The sequence below is a fragment of the Pezoporus flaviventris genome, unplaced genomic scaffold (assembly GCF_033815535.1).
Source record: "Pezoporus flaviventris isolate CSIRO_AGI_PZ_B2104156 unplaced genomic scaffold, CSIRO_AGI_Pfla_v1 ptg000016l, whole genome shotgun sequence".
Lineage (NCBI taxonomy): Eukaryota > Metazoa > Chordata > Aves > Psittaciformes > Psittacidae > Pezoporus > Pezoporus flaviventris.
The window spans coordinates 6,806,088-6,821,776 of NW_026892564.1; the positions used below are offsets into that span (position 1 = coordinate 6,806,088).

Consider the following 15,689-nt stretch of genomic DNA (forward strand, 5'->3'; position numbering starts at 1 on the left):
ATGCAGCTCAGCATTTCCATTGTCCGGACCACATTGCTGTAATGCTTTCCGACACACTTCCTCTCGGCATGTCCTTTTGTCTCTGAGCGTATGGAGGTTATGGAGACGTCAGATTAAATCCTTTAAAGAGATTATGATGCTTTCTACAATACTTGAAAATCTTCATTTTGACTTCTGCTCATGCCATGGACTGGGTTGCTTGCATTTGTTTTCCCAACCCCACACTCATTTTTCTCATTTGAGTCCTGTCACAAAAGAACATTGGAAGAAAACAAGAACTCTGTTTTCACAATATTTATCTCATCCTTCTGTGTAGTCCTTTCCTAAAATCTAATTCCTCTGTTTGTGATTTCAGTTTGTAGAATCACTACCAGAACCACTATCAGAAAACTAGGAATGCAAGAATAAAGCAGGTGTTGGGCTAGAAAGAGTCCTTTCTCTGAGAGAAACATATTATATTAGACTACAGATTCCCAAACACTAAGAATGGCAATCAGATGTCAGGATTTAGAGTTGACACCCTGAACTGCAAAAGTGTTTGTTTCTTGGGGAAATACTAAGAAAAATAAGTGTCAGTAATATTACCAGCACAACTGCCCCAGTGGCATTCAGCTACAAAAAGCCTAGATAGTGCACCGGTTCATTCCCAGGAAATTGTAGCTCTTATTATATCTTTTACAAATGTGGCCATTTCCAATACGTGAAGCCATGCAACCACTTAAAAAAAATAAAACAAACAAAACAACAACAACAAAAAAACCCTGAATAGAATACTTCCACACTATGCTGCTGCACTTGCTGAGAGACCAGCCCTCTCCCTCTAAGCCAATGATTTTCATGCAGCACATACTCATATTGGACTCATATTCCCCACCAAAAGTAAACTGTTTTTCTCCAAATCATCAAGAAACCTACTGTACATTCTGAAGGCATTAATTCAGTCAAATTTTATATACAGACTTAGCAAAAAATCTGATGCAACCCTAATCAGTTCCTGTTCAGTCCTGGTTTTATTAAAAATATATAAAATTAAAAAAAATGAATCAAAAGGAAGCCTTTTGATCACCCTGTATTTGAGTATGGATTTCAGCTGGCAATTCTGAATTACTCCTAGTTTCTTGTATGTGTAAAAGCAACCGATTCTGCTACCTGCCAGTCAGCATGACAAATACAGCTGGCAGTTCCAACTTACTCAGCGATTCAGTCAGGTCAAATGTTGTATTCTCTATGAGTCAAAATTTTAAATAAAGTTAAAAGCCCTTTCCATATGGTTATTTTATGCTAAATGTTTAAAAAAAAAAACAAACAAACAAAAAAATCAAAAGTCTAGCGAATGGTTTGGAATATTAGAAAAGCCTAATACAAAAGCAAAGCTAGACATTCTACAGCAAAGAAGTCTCACATAATAGTCAACAACTACTCTGTTTCACATTATAAAATGTAAGAAAAAACACAACTTGGCCAACACCAGACTTGACTGCTCAGGAGGATGCAAGATTATGAGCACCTGAGATATTAGAGCCAGGCAGCTCTTTGTCTTTTTGCCCACAAAAGTAAAAGTCAACAAGGTCTCAGTAACACTAGGACAACACCCTAGACACCATTATTGCAGGACCAAGAGTCCATGCAAAACCACCTGGGGCCATGTCCATCTGCATCCCCAGCCCAGCTGTCTAACAGCACTGGCAAGATAAACATGAGGTGAAACATTCATCTCTCTGAAGGGGAGAGAAATACAAGCTCTGTAGCTAATAAAATAAAAGAATAAAAATAAATAGTACTAAATTGTTCATATCAAGGCCCTGAGGGCACTAGAAAGCCCTGCCAGCCCTGACCCTCCTCTCTGGGGCTCCCCCAACTTGCCCACAGCCCAGAACCCTATTTCTGCCCCACAAGGCCATCAGCCCCTGCCTCAGGGACACTCTCCAGCTCCCCACAGCCCTGCCCTGCCATGGGTGTCCCTAAGCCAGGCCCACATCTTGGCCTGTCCCCAGGGAGGTGCCCCAACACACACACACCCAGCTGTCCTGCTCCTTGCTGGGGCAAGGCCCTGTTTTTCTTTAATTACTAAATTAACAAGCTGTTAACTCTGCTGCAGTATTGATGCTTAGCTGCCAATTTCAACAGCAGTTTTAAAAGCAGCCCCTCTTCCCGGCCTGGCAGGTAGTGCTGATGTGTCCTTTGTAAAGCCTCCTGTGCTGGCAGGAACCTGGGCTCTCCACAGATAGAAAATAATATTAATTGCTGGCTCCGGGAAAGACTCTGGGATGAAAGAAACTACAAAATGCCTTATTAGCCTTGTCTTCTCCTTCAGTCACAGTTTACCTTCAGGTTACATCCTGCAGATTAGTCCAATCTTGCTAATGGGCATAACAAGAGAAACTCTCCAACTGCACTCATCACTCTTAAACAGAGCTGTAAACTCTGTTCTTGCTAAAAGGCAGCGGGTCACCAGGGAAAGTCATTTTTCAAAGCTCCAACTCAACTGGCATTTTTACTTTCAACCAGCCTCAGATAAGGGTTGCAGACTCAGTCAGGGAACTTGCTTGAATTTTTAATGCCTGCCCACTTCACTCATCCCAGGAGAGTGGGATATCTTCTTCAGTGTACAACAAATGGATGGGTTTGAGGAGGGAAGGAAAGAATCAGGGTCAGCAATCAATTCTTCAGAAATGGAAATCTGAGGATAGGTAAAAGCTGTAAAGGCAAAATCATAATTTGTAACCCCGTCAAAAGAATCATTCTGCCTCCTGCCACAAACTACTTACTTGCCTAGATGGATACACACCTTTAGCACAATTTAGTGAGATTTTTTTCATCAAACTCAAAAATGCCAGAGATCCAGCAGTTCACACATGCCCATACACATGCATACACACAAAAATCCCAGATGTTTTTAAAATTAACAGCTATATATGTCCTGAACTGCTGCGCTAGTGCTAAACTGATCCAGGTGTTAACACTAGGGCAAAAAAACAGATGCAACATTCTAAAGTGATTTAACGCGTTAAGCCTTATGTCCAGCTTCAATATTGCTAATGGTCCCCATATGCTGAAAATGAACATCAGCATTTGAAGTAGAGAACATATTTTGAAGAAAAAGGAGAACTCCCAAACGTGCACACAGGAAGCCATTGACGAGCCCTCTCCCACATAAAACAGATAGGCAGTGATGGACTTGCAAGTCTGCTTGGAGGTTCTTCATTGTTTTTCCCCAAGATCACATCTGAATATTATTCATTTACTCCTTTTTGATAAATAGCAAAGTGAAAACACGCTATTTTTACAGCGGATCTTAAGCATCCTAAGCATGCTTTCAAGATTTTATGTTGCTTGTATAGACAACAAAGCCTCAAAACACAGCTAGAACCTACTTTTTTAAGTATAAATAGTTTCACATACCCAAAATATACAGCTGAGCCAACCCTCCAAACTACTTACAGGCTGTCAGGCAGGTGCGTGGTCAGAAAGCAGGCAACTAAAGCTTGTCATAGTTTGGACAATTCTCATATTTGCCTACAGAATACAATATACATGTAGTCTGTATTGACAGCCTAAAGAAAAATCAGAAAATACTATCTAGTACATAGAGATATCTTAATACAGTATTAAGCAGAAGTACATGAAAAAACATACATCTAAATGTTTAATTATAGAGTCAAGGGAACTATTTGCCATTCCAATACATTTCTAGCGGCAATTATGTCTTACACGCTCTGTATTAAAGTTAATTCCCTCTCAACAGTTGTGAAAGTGGAATTTATCTACAAATCCAGCAGGCAGGAAAGTTTTATCCATGCCCATTTCTCAAAACAACAGATCCCTGTATTGTATATCAACTAGGCACACCTGCAAGGGTATGAAATACTGTGTATCCTCTGGGCTTCAAATTATAGCTTTCAGTTTCTCTTCAGAACAAATTTTCTTAAGTGAATCTCCAAGGAACAGCTAATAACTCAGCTATTTTCAGATGAGAAATACTGGGTAACAACCAGCTAAGTAATATATAGGATTCTGAGTTGGTGGCTAGGCGCTGAGAACAAGACTATGCATACCAAACAGATATAAGGAAACATTTATTTTAAATTAACAATCATATTTTAAATTAAAGGAAAAGCGAACATCACAAAATAGAAATAAAGTTCTAACAAACTAGTGCCTAGTTAATTTCTGCCAATAGTATGTTCCTTTTCTAGTTGTACAGAACTGTAGAATGCATGGATTTCAAAGCTCAAACACTGAAGAAAATACATATTTTTAATATAATATTCCTATCCTATGTAACTGCTAGTGAAGGCTATTAACTCAATACATTGTTATTACAGGGCCTCAGGAGAATATATTAACAAATAATATTATTATTTATCTATTTTGAACTATTAGTGTCCTATAGCAGTGATTTCATAGCCATCATCAGTCTTGCAATAGAACAAACAGGAACTACAAGTAACAAGACTGTTAGTGTTTTACTTCCAAAACTTTCTTGTGTGAGACGTCCCTGATTTAGATATAAGCAGAGTGGAAAGATGGATGAGACAACCATAACTATACCCTCACATGATTGCAACCCCTGCCAAAAATGAAGACACAGAGAAATAAACAAAAATCGCTCCAGTAAATAAAATAACAGAGAAAGGTTACGGTCTTGTACCACAGTATAAAGACATACAGACTTCCTAAGATTTTCTAAGCTGCATAATGTCTTTTAAAGGAATTGATCTCTTAAAATAAGCAACACAAATTTTCAGAAGGCAAATGGGGGGAGGAGACATCTAAGCAAGGTAACTTATTCCTTGTTGATTTCCATGAATGACTATCAGTTGTGGCTTGACTTCACCCACCAGTACACTATGATCCAGCAGCCCATCAACTGCAGAATTCTAGCCTTTACACTTTTGCGACTGAAGATGCACGGTGTTTTTCGGAACAAGGAAGCAGTGGCAGTAGTTACGTATAACACTGAATGCTGTTGAGCACTGCCTTAACTATACTGAAGTATGCTCCATGTACTGATTTTTGCATTGACTTGAAAGAGCTTTGAAAACTTTTAGTAACTAAAGGTTCAAAACATTGGTTACAAGAAGGTTGAGATGGCCTGAAAAATCTTTACCGGAAGATAAATATTTCAAAAGCTAACTATAAAGGCTCTGAACTGTATCTTTCTCCATAGTATAAGCCTTTTCATTTCTACGTATGTTCTCTTAGGCTGAAAGAATCTAGCCTTAATATTAACCCTAAGTGCACCTCACTCCCTCTCAGTTTAAGCTTTAGCCTAACATAACAAATGCTGAAAGATGGACTATGTGAAATTCAAAACCCTAATTAATACCAACTGCCTGGGATAGTACTATTTGATTATTCATGCACAGGTAAAAAACACATGCTGGAGGGAAGCAAGAAAAGTAATTAATATTTTCTGGTGCTGAACAATGGGATACCATCAGCTTCCTCTCAGGAGGGAGCAGATAAAAATAGACAGAGAAGAAGGGCTCCTGTCCTTGTGTCTGCTCCCTGAGTTTCTTCACCACAGCATGTACAGCAGGTCTGCGAAAAAACATTTATTGAAAAAGTACTTAAATTCCTAAACCAGAAAATGCTTTCTGCTATTCTCACAGCTGTTTCATAAGCTAGTTTCTCTCCTGATTAATACAAAACAAAACTGCTAATTCTGTTCCTCTAAGACTTCAAGATACTTCACACTTACCTGATAGCATATTCTTTCAAATGCACATTCAAAGTTATTCTTTAAAATATCCTTCAGCGCCAAACCACTGCCTGGCAATAACTCAAGATTTGCTTATTTTATAGTTATAGATATGTATTATCCGCTTCTGAAGCATGGTCAGAATTCATAGCTGGAACCTTTGCTGCCCTTTCCAAATCTATTGTAGATGATGAAAGTGGGCCCAGCAGGCCTTATTAGATTTACTGTTCTGCAGTAGAATATGGAGCTATTTCTCTTGCCCACTTTCCTTTGAAAAAATAAAACATAATTTTTGCCATATCACCATACAGCAACTCACAACAGCAAAAGGACAGAAATTTTAAAGCTTGTGAATACGGTAGACAGACATGTTGAGTTGCTTAATCAGATTAATAGTATGGATATTAAACTACTTTTTCTGACAAGTTACCTTCTGAATATACCTAAAGCCTTCCCAAGACACACACATTTTAAACCATTATCTGAAAATGGAGGCACACATACTGTACCACTACAGAATAGAGTTTATCAGTCATACATCAGTTCCATGAATATCCTCTTTTCTGTTCTATTCAGTACATGGTTGGACTGTACCGAGAAAAAGCACTCTGTAATTTAATTTTTGAAAAATTACAGGTTTTTTCCTCAATTCAATCTATTTTTTGACACAGCATTTTTTAGAAAGTTTGAGGAGATTATACATAATTATGCCTAAACCCATGGCATAAACTCTGGTGCACTCTAAATTTAAAACCTGAATGAATATTTAGCCACCACTCTGACTTTCATTTTTAGCAAAGCACTGAAGAAAATACATACACATATAGAAATAATGAGTAGAGGAGAAAACTACCGAACCAAATCATAACACACAGACAGTCTCTCTTCTTTTTTGGGGGGGGTGGGAGTGGTAAGCAAAAGCATCAAGTATAAGTTCCTTTCTTAAAGCCTCTTATTTAAGCACAAAAGTCCCCTTTCATTAACTAAGGTCTGGTCTAAACTTAAGGTTTTTTGGTTTAACTGAAAGGTGTTATTCAAAATCAACTTAGTGAAAACAGTTTGGTGTACGCATATTCACAGAGGTCAACTTAACCTTTATATTGGCTTTAGAACTCATATTGAAGAAATATATGCATTGGGGGAGAGGAGAATAAAAACAATCCTAGACCCAGCTATCACTGATCATGTTCATGCTTTTCACTGTAAGAATCCAATGATTCCTGAGCACTCAGACCCACCCTTTCATTATCCACAGAACTGCCAAGCATAGGCTCCACTACGCTACAAACTACCAGCTCTGAAATTCATGCCTACCCAAAATTCTCCCGTCTCCATAAAGTCTCTTCTTCCCTCCCTTCAGCCCCACCGTAAGAAGCATAAATGCATAAAACTAATGTTCTGACACACACCAATTGCACACCATCGCTTTTCCTACCCAAATGCTATCATGCTAGCAGATCTGTGGGGTGGGTTCCTTAAGAAATAATATTGTACAGAAGAACTATTTTCCATGTAGGTTAGACATACTTTGGTATCCTACAAATATGCTAAAAGACTATTTCTTTATGGCAAGAACTCCTGCGTATCCAGTTTATGAACTTCTCTGATATGCAGTCACAGATGATCGTAGGCATAGATCTATTTATAGGCAGACAGAAAATAATATTAGGAGGGCAAGGGAATCCCTCCTGAGGATTAAAAAAAAAAAAAATCTAACTTATTTTGAGTCAGCTCCAAATTCCATCCACGCAATCACAAACAAAAGATGATGCACTGCCATTACAGTGAATTATTCTGAGGAAACACACAAAACAAAGCAAGCTTAACTAGATGTCAAAAGCAGCAAGAAATGTTAATGTATCTGTGAGATAAAACCCAAGGCTTATCTTTCTCTGTGATGATAGTTTACTCACCAGTGAATCAACCAAAATATTTAAAGTACCTTCCCAGAGGATTCCAAACTAAAAAACAGTGCAGCACTTTTCCTTCTCAGATTCCTATTAAGCAAAATTGCTACAGAATATAGAGTCTAAACTCTGGCTAGAAAGCACTTGTGATGGATAGAGACTTTATCCTCAGGCCTTGCCATAGATATATCAGATAAATTCCTGGAAGCTTTTGTTTTTTGTTTTTGTGGGTTTCTTGTGGTTTGTTTTGGTTTTTTTTTTTGCTTGGTGGGTTTTTGGTTGTTGTTCTTTGTTGCTTGTTTTGTTTCATTGGGGATGGGGGTTGGTTTGTGGTGTTTTTTTTTAGCAGGAAAAATGGAATTTGCCACAGACATACGTCAAAACCAATTTTCTTTCAAACAGAATTCTCTCAAAAAGTAGAACAACCCAGATAATTAACAATATTTGGTTTCACAAAGATGAGTAATGACTTCTAATGAATAGAGTGACAGCTCAGCATAGTCCTGGCTGGATGAACTATGTTTTTTCCAGCTGTCCAACTTCTTTACAGGAACACTGTTGGATGCCCTTCATAAAAGTGCTTCAATAGAGCAGACTGGCACCCACCCATTTGGAACATGTTGATTCTAACAAAAAAGGTTAAAGTCATAGAATCCTAGAATGGTTTTGGTTGGAAGGGACCTTAAAGGTCATCTAGTTCCAACCCCCCTGCCATAGGCTGGGAAACCTTTCACTAGACTGGGTTCCTCAAAGCCCCATCAAACCTGGACTTGAAAACCTCCAGGGATGGGGCAGTCAAAACTTCTCTGAGCAACCTGTTCCAGTGCCTCACCACCTTCACCATAAGGAACTTCTTCCTAATACCTAATCCAAATCTACCCTCTTCTAGTTTAAAAGAGTTGAAATGAGTTTTAATGATTTGTTTCCTCTCTGTGCCTCAACAGCTTGTCCAGATGCATGGAGTCACTACAGAAAACCAAGTTTTGTGGCATGTCATAGCAACTGTGAAACACTAGAAAATGAAACCATAGCAGTGTTTAAAATATTTTTTTTCTTAATTCCTTGGTTAAGAGCACCTTGTTAGTAGGTAACTGTTTGGAGTGACACAGAAAAGGCTAATTCACAGTTATTATGTAAATGAAAACATGGGCTATTACAGCTGCTGTTACATGCAAGTCCACACTAAGCATACTCTCAAGGATTGTACTGGATGCTGTCTAAGACTGAGCTAAAAAGGCAGGAAATGACAAATTAGTTGAATTATTTTATCAGTTCACATAGGATCAGATTCTGATTTCTGTTACATTAGCATTAATCCACATTTTTCTAACCAACTGCAATTGGCATAAGCTGTTATAGCCTTTCAGTAGACTTTTTAGACTTCCAAGCATAAAACCAAAACAATCAGAAACCATGTATTTCTATATTTTACAGCAGCTGTTGAGAATCAGGCAGTAAGTCAAAAGGATCACAGACAGCAATTCAGGTAAACGGAAGCCATTACCAGAATCACACACCTGATCAACATTCCTGACACTACCATTACAACAAAGTCAACTCAAGCTGAACTATAAGAAGCAGACAGCATTGAACTGAAACAGTGCCAGATTTTCAAGTCTCTCCAATTCTGTGCAAGCCAACCACCTGCAATTTTCCCACTAGGTATTTGCATGCCATTTTATGTATTTTACTTTTTTTAAGCAGCTTTAACTTTCCTAAGAAGCATCCTTCTAAAAGGTCTGAAGATCTACTGGAAGATCAAACCAATATTTAACTACTAGGCTTAAGTTCCCTACAGTAACGTTTAAGTCCAACTATCCTTGACAGCAGCACAACAGAGGACTGCATTTTTCCTTGTAGCCAAGAAACCCAAGCACCACAAAAGGTTATGGTATTTCTTAACTCTGGCCTTTAGACAATGACAGCTATAAGTTCAACCTAAAAAGACCTATAGAAGAAAGCTGATGGAACACAAAGTTTTATGAAAGCTTTAAAAAAGTGAACAGTTTGCTTCTTTCAGTACTCTACATCAAACACAGAAATGCTTTGTCAGGAAAAAATTCATGTACACTATTTTATTAAGAAACTGTCAGTCATCTCTCAAAATTCCAGCAGTGCTAATGGACAGTGATAATTTTGCATTCTCTGTTCAGAAGAGGACTGTTTGAGATCACAATAAAAAGACATATCAAACATGGGTGGAAAAAAACATGGGTTGATTAAGGGAAACACATGCAGCTCAGTGCAATGAAGGTGACCCAAACAAACCAGAAAACAGACTGCCTGGAACGGTCAGTCAGCAGTTTCAGACTTCAGAAGGAGAAAAACAGTGGGTACTGTGTTGTTGCATTTGTTGACAAGGCTAATGTATTCTCTTCAAGTGTCCCAGATTCTCACGTAAGGATGTGAAAAATAAAGAAAGATGTGACACAATTCCACCTTGAAGAGAAGTTTCAACTTCATGCACCTGAGCTTGAACCAAGTCTCTTTTCTACTAGAGATCTGCATGTGTTGTATAATGTCATTTAAGAAAGAGTATTGAAGAGTATTGTAATGCCCTTTTCTTTCTTTTTCCTAAGAAGCAACTATCCATTAGAATATTTACATAAAACATAGTGCATACCTATTACCTACAAAGCTGGGGAAGGTTACTTCTTCAGGCTCCCTCTTTGCTGTCCCCCGTGGCATTACAAGCCACTGAAAGTTTAATGAAAAAAATTATAGTTTGACAGACCATATAAAACAGCAGGATGCATTTATTTCTGCATAATAAAACCAACATAGAGTAACATAAAGAATAAGCTGTTTCTGCTCTACAAGACTTACTTCTTTTTTTCTAGGGCTCTGCACTGATCTTGCTACAAAGTAATCAGGAATTCAAGACATTTCTCACCACAGGAAATTAGTTATTTGGAATAAAACAGTGCTGTGTATGCATCATAAATTTCCCAGGTTTCTAACATGTTGTGGTACACAGAAAGACACTGAGAAATGAATTATGACACGCAGCCAAGAAATAATACAGATATCTAACCCACACATCCCATCCACTAAGACAGTGTAGCACCCAAGGCATATGAAGATTTCAGGGTAGACTGCCAGGTGCTTTTAATGAAATCTGAAGAAACATTCAGATAGTAAGTTATTGCTATCCAGCTATTTCAGAAGTATTTATCCAGATGGTGTATGTAATCAGCCACACATACGTACCTCATTCAAATCAACTTCATCACCCCCTTTAGTTCCTTCTCAACTCTAGGCTGTAAGATAAGAGCCTGTAGAAATTAGCGTGGAACAGAGGCAGCTCCTGGCTCGTGAGAGGCTAATGAGTTGAAAGTCCTACCCTGGAAACTGGACTGAGTCTAAGTGGGAACTGCACCAGTGCCGATTGTGAGGTTCGTTTCACATGAAGATGTTCACCTTGAACCCCAAACTTACAGTGAATGCTTAATCTTCAACTAGTGAGAAAGATAAAATACTATTTTAGAGACACAGGCTGCTGTTATTTTAATATTACAGGCCAACAAAACAGATGAAAGTTTTAAATTAAAGGCTACTTCTCTGAACTGATATTCTGTGATTTTATGCATAAATCAAGCCAAGTGACTTATTTCCAATAGCTATGAAAATAATAAAATTAGTTTCAATGACCTCAGAGATATATATGCTTATTCATGGTTGTGGCCCAAGGCAACCCTGAAATCAGACATTCCATTAAGTCAGAAGTATGGCACACAGCCAAGCTCCTGTAAAAGTTAAAGGTCTTGCACATACTTTCTTTATGTGTTTATTTGAATAGAATGGTGACTTTGGGTTTTGGGCCACCCATCACTTCTAGACCTCCCAAAATATTTAAAGGAGCTATTCAGCCAAATCTTAGCATACACCACTCCGCCTTGGGATGCTACCTCTTTAAACAAGATGTAAAAGCATCAGAAAATGAAGTTAACAGGGGAATAAAAATCAAAACATAGTTTATCTGAAGATATTTTAATGTGCAGTTTAATTACAATAATAAGATAATAATAAGATAAAGAACCTAAATGCTGTTACAAAGCCAAAAGAAATACACAGTAAACCAGAAACTGTCGCATATAATAAAATGAGAAATAATGGTGACAATTATCAGAAAACAAAGTACTTCAGGTCACCATACTGTAAGATAAATTTTAAAAATAAAGAACCTATTTTCCCTTTCTTCTCCAGGGTCACAAAAAGAAGCTTAACAACTGACTAACATAATCACAAATACCACAGTGATGTGGGGACTTTAGAAACAAATTCTGATTTGAATATTCAGAAATAACTGGCACTTGCCAGCAGTCTTAAGGACACCTTGCTACTAAATTAGCAAACAATTTCTCAATCTGGGCTCCAGACCCACAAAAGTAATCATTAATTGAATTTTCATTCAGAAGCTACAAACTTACACTATTTCTACGTGTACAGTTGAGCTCTCACAAATAAGACAAAATCACAAGGAAAAAATGATATGCTTCAGGAGCAGGAGAAAATGAGTCAAACTTGCTAGCGTGCATAACACAAAAGCTATACTTACTGCTCTATTTTCTTGCCAGTGGTAGTGCTTATTACTATAAAAGGTCTCTCTCAAAGACATCAAGAGTTAAATTGATACAGATAAAGAGAAAAAAGTTTTTAGAACTTGCTAATAGTAGTCATCCTCATCCATCCTGGAATTCATGGCCCCATCTCTATATTTTAGATTCTACACATCAAACAAAAGAAAGTAGCAAGCAAAAAGCTCTAAAACAGGAACCAAATTCGGATTTTTTTCTTTGACTGGGTACCACAATAAAGATTGGCACGGATTACCACAATTCCGGCAGTACCAGTTCCAGCCTGACCAACTACCACTTTGAACAGTCATAAATTACACAAGTGTGTATATACATACACTGCAATTTAGGAACTGCTGCTGTAGAAAGTTGATTCAGTGCTAACCTCGAAAGATTTAAATTTGGCTCCTGCAACAGAAAAGGGTATCAAAGCATGACTACTCACTAAATGCCAAGGAAGGAACCCAGGGCACCTCTCAGCGATAGTAAAAAATCAACTAATGAAACACAATTATTATTTATTAGTAGATTTTTCTTAAGTGCTCATTTCCTTATAGCCTTAAAAAAAAAAAAACAAACAAACAAAAAACCCAAAAAAAAAAAAACAACAAAGAGAAAAGCACTGCCAAGAACAGCAGAAACCCCAAGTTCTGTCACTCCACCTTTCCTGGCACTCGAAAGATTGCTAAAACAAGTTAATGGTTACTCTAACTGAATTTCACACAGCTCCTGTCACCAAATGGACTAACTCAGAAGGGAAAGCTCTTCATTAAACAACAGGTAAACGCAACACATTCAACCTGTTAGAACACATGATCTGAAAGACTGCATCCGAATTAATCCTGAAAAGTAAAAGTGGATAGAAATACACAAAAATGTTTAGATTGCATACATAAATCAATGTAAGGTATCCACTACATAAGGTAGAAGTGGAAGATACTGCAGCTTGTAGCATACCTGCCAGTTCATAGTGTTCTCTTCTAGAAACTAGCACAAACACTAGTTTGCAGATACCTCACTCCAGTATGACATCCCACTGTGCTGGCGGCGCGAGGCTTCCTTCCCACCAGGCATGTTTCATCTTTGTGGAATGAACTTAGAGCCAGCAACAACAATCCACCCTTCCTCTTGGTATTTATTACATGGCTTCTTACTGTCTGAAGGATGCTGATGTCTCTTGGATACGTTTTTGCAATTTTTCAGAACTTATTTTAGATGCTGTGTAATTACTTTCAAACTGAAGTTTCACGGTGATGTTTTTCAAGCTCAACTGATTAAAGCTTGTTTAATAGATCTTGAAGAAAATATATTATTCAACTTAATGAAAATTTATGCAAATCACTGCCACTAGCTTCTGCAGAAAACCTTTTGAATTAATTATAATTAGGCTTTTTAGTTTTAGGCTTCTGTTTTTTTTCTACTAGGAAATTACAAGCATAGTTTTTTTTTCCTTTTTTCAATTGTGGGAGATGAAGAACTTCATTGGTGTGATGTACAAACTCCCATACAAATTGGGGTTGTAACTGCAGAGCCCTTTTTATTCCTGCCTTTCAGATCAGGTCTAAGTATTTGCTCCCAGATATCCAGGACTGGAAAGAAGACAAAGAAATCTGGTCATTGGTGCTGATATACGCACATAAATTACTCCTCAGCTTTAGGAGAGTGACTTGATAGACAAAATGAATAGGGTATTCAAAGACTGGCATGTCTCCATGACACTTTTGAAACTCTCACAAATACAGAAAGATCTCTCTCTATGTACAAGTATATTTTGTACATATTTCATGGGAATTTCAGTGGCTTGCCTACTTAGCATTGATATAAAAAGCTTTGCTTAAGTGGACAAACTCTGAATATAGTCAGAAATACTCCACTAGAGAAGTTGCAACAACTCAGAAAGAACAATTCACTTACTAGTAATAACATCTGACCTATTTTTACAGGTATGGATTTACAGTGAAGAAGATGGTGCAAAGCTTTATATTGCAGAGATTGTCAGAGGTTATTATGATTCATTGGATCAGATATCAAGAAGCTCCTCAAAGAAAAGTGAAATCCTTATTGTATTGAAACTGCTTTCCTAAAATCAGGCACTTTTAGCTCTTCTGAAAGATCTACCTAGCACCACTTTGGTACTCATTTTACCTGCTGAGGCCAAAGACAGAAAGTGGGGGATTTTTGTTACAATGTTTCTAATGAAGAGGCTTAATTTTGCAGAACAGCACAAGTGCAATGAATCTTGCATGTTCCCATCGGGCTGAACTGTGGCAGAATCCAGCCACTGCTTTGTTCCCACCTTCTTCCTTGAACTCTGAAATCCCATCCCTCATCCCAGAACTAATCCTGAATAAATTCCTCCGTTCCCTTCATTGAACGCATGACTTATTTGGGAGGAGAAGGAAAGACAAGATGGGAAAGGACTGTGAGGTTGTTACCTGGAACTACAATTCAGGGAAGCCAGTTTGTGTCTGCCCCTACTTTTCTCACACAGCCACTGGATTCCAGTCCTAGAACATCTGTGTTATGACAGCATCTCTCTCTAAAAGCAGTCTGACATACCTTCATCGTTCTCACCCTTCTGTTAGGATTTCCTATGCTGGACCTAATAGGGACAGAAATCAGGTAAAAAGAATGACTGCCTCAAGCAATCCATGTTTGACAAACTTACAGCTACCCACTGATGACAAACCCCTTTATGTTCCTTTTTCAGGTCCTCAAGCATGGCCTGTTTCCTACTATGAAACAGAAGTTTTAGTCCATAGTGATGGCTGCAATCACACCTCCTATTTAGTTATGTGTCATTTAACCAGAAATTAAAGAGCATTTCTTCTTGGAAAAGCAAAAGTGAAAACAACTGTTTGGTTCTAGGTTTACAGTCTTCTAATCCAGATCAAATGTGCTCAGACCAAAAAAAAAGTTACTACTCTTTAGCTCCACAGAACCAATCAGGGATCTGCTTTGAAGCCTATATTGCCATAACATAGAAGCAAAAGTTTGGTGGGCAAATTCCAACTGCCATGAAATTTTCTATAATGCAGTGCCAAACATTTACAGACCTCAAGAGGACGCGCACAGAAAAACTGTGACCAAAACAATAACACTCGAAATTAATGTACAGGACAACAATCTTGAGCTGAACATAAAAATAAGAGTAAGGCTTTGGAGCAACAAGCAGATTCATTAGAAATTAAAAGGCAAAGCAGAATATTAAACAGCAACATTAACAAGGTGAAACTGTGCTACGCTTTTAATTTGCAGGAAGAATTTGGTAACTGGAACTTCATTAGCAATTCTCAAGCTAACGTATGAACCTGTTCAGCCTCCCATGACTGCACCTGCTCTACAGGGCTAGCAGAAGTAAAACTGACATAAGAGCTAGAATCATAAAGACAGAGAGCACCACTTTTCAACACTCTCAGTAAAGCGACATGGTTTATTTTTTAAGCAGCCACTTAGCCCTTTTGGAAGCATAGTTATGGTCAGATGACAGAAATCCTCTTT

The 15,689-nt window shown here is 37.9% G+C and overlaps 1 protein-coding gene across 5 annotated transcripts in view; it reads right to left on the minus strand.

Annotated features, from left to right (window-relative positions):
- TMTC2 (transmembrane O-mannosyltransferase targeting cadherins 2) overlaps window positions 1-15,689 on the minus strand; it is a 261,093-nt gene that overhangs the window by 161,117 nt on the left and 84,287 nt on the right. Inside the window, exon 1 of one of the 5 annotated variants that reach the window (XM_061454674.1) lies at window positions 10,822-10,916. The exons of 3 other annotated variants lie outside the window; for them this stretch is intronic. In XM_061454674.1, coding sequence (XP_061310658.1) covers window positions 10,822-10,826 — 5 coding nt within the window. In that variant the 5' untranslated portion in view covers window positions 10,827-10,916. Of the gene's footprint in view, window positions 1-585; window positions 700-10,821; window positions 10,917-15,689 lie in introns of those variants that run through there. One more of the 5 variants, XM_061454673.1, reaches the window with a different exon arrangement.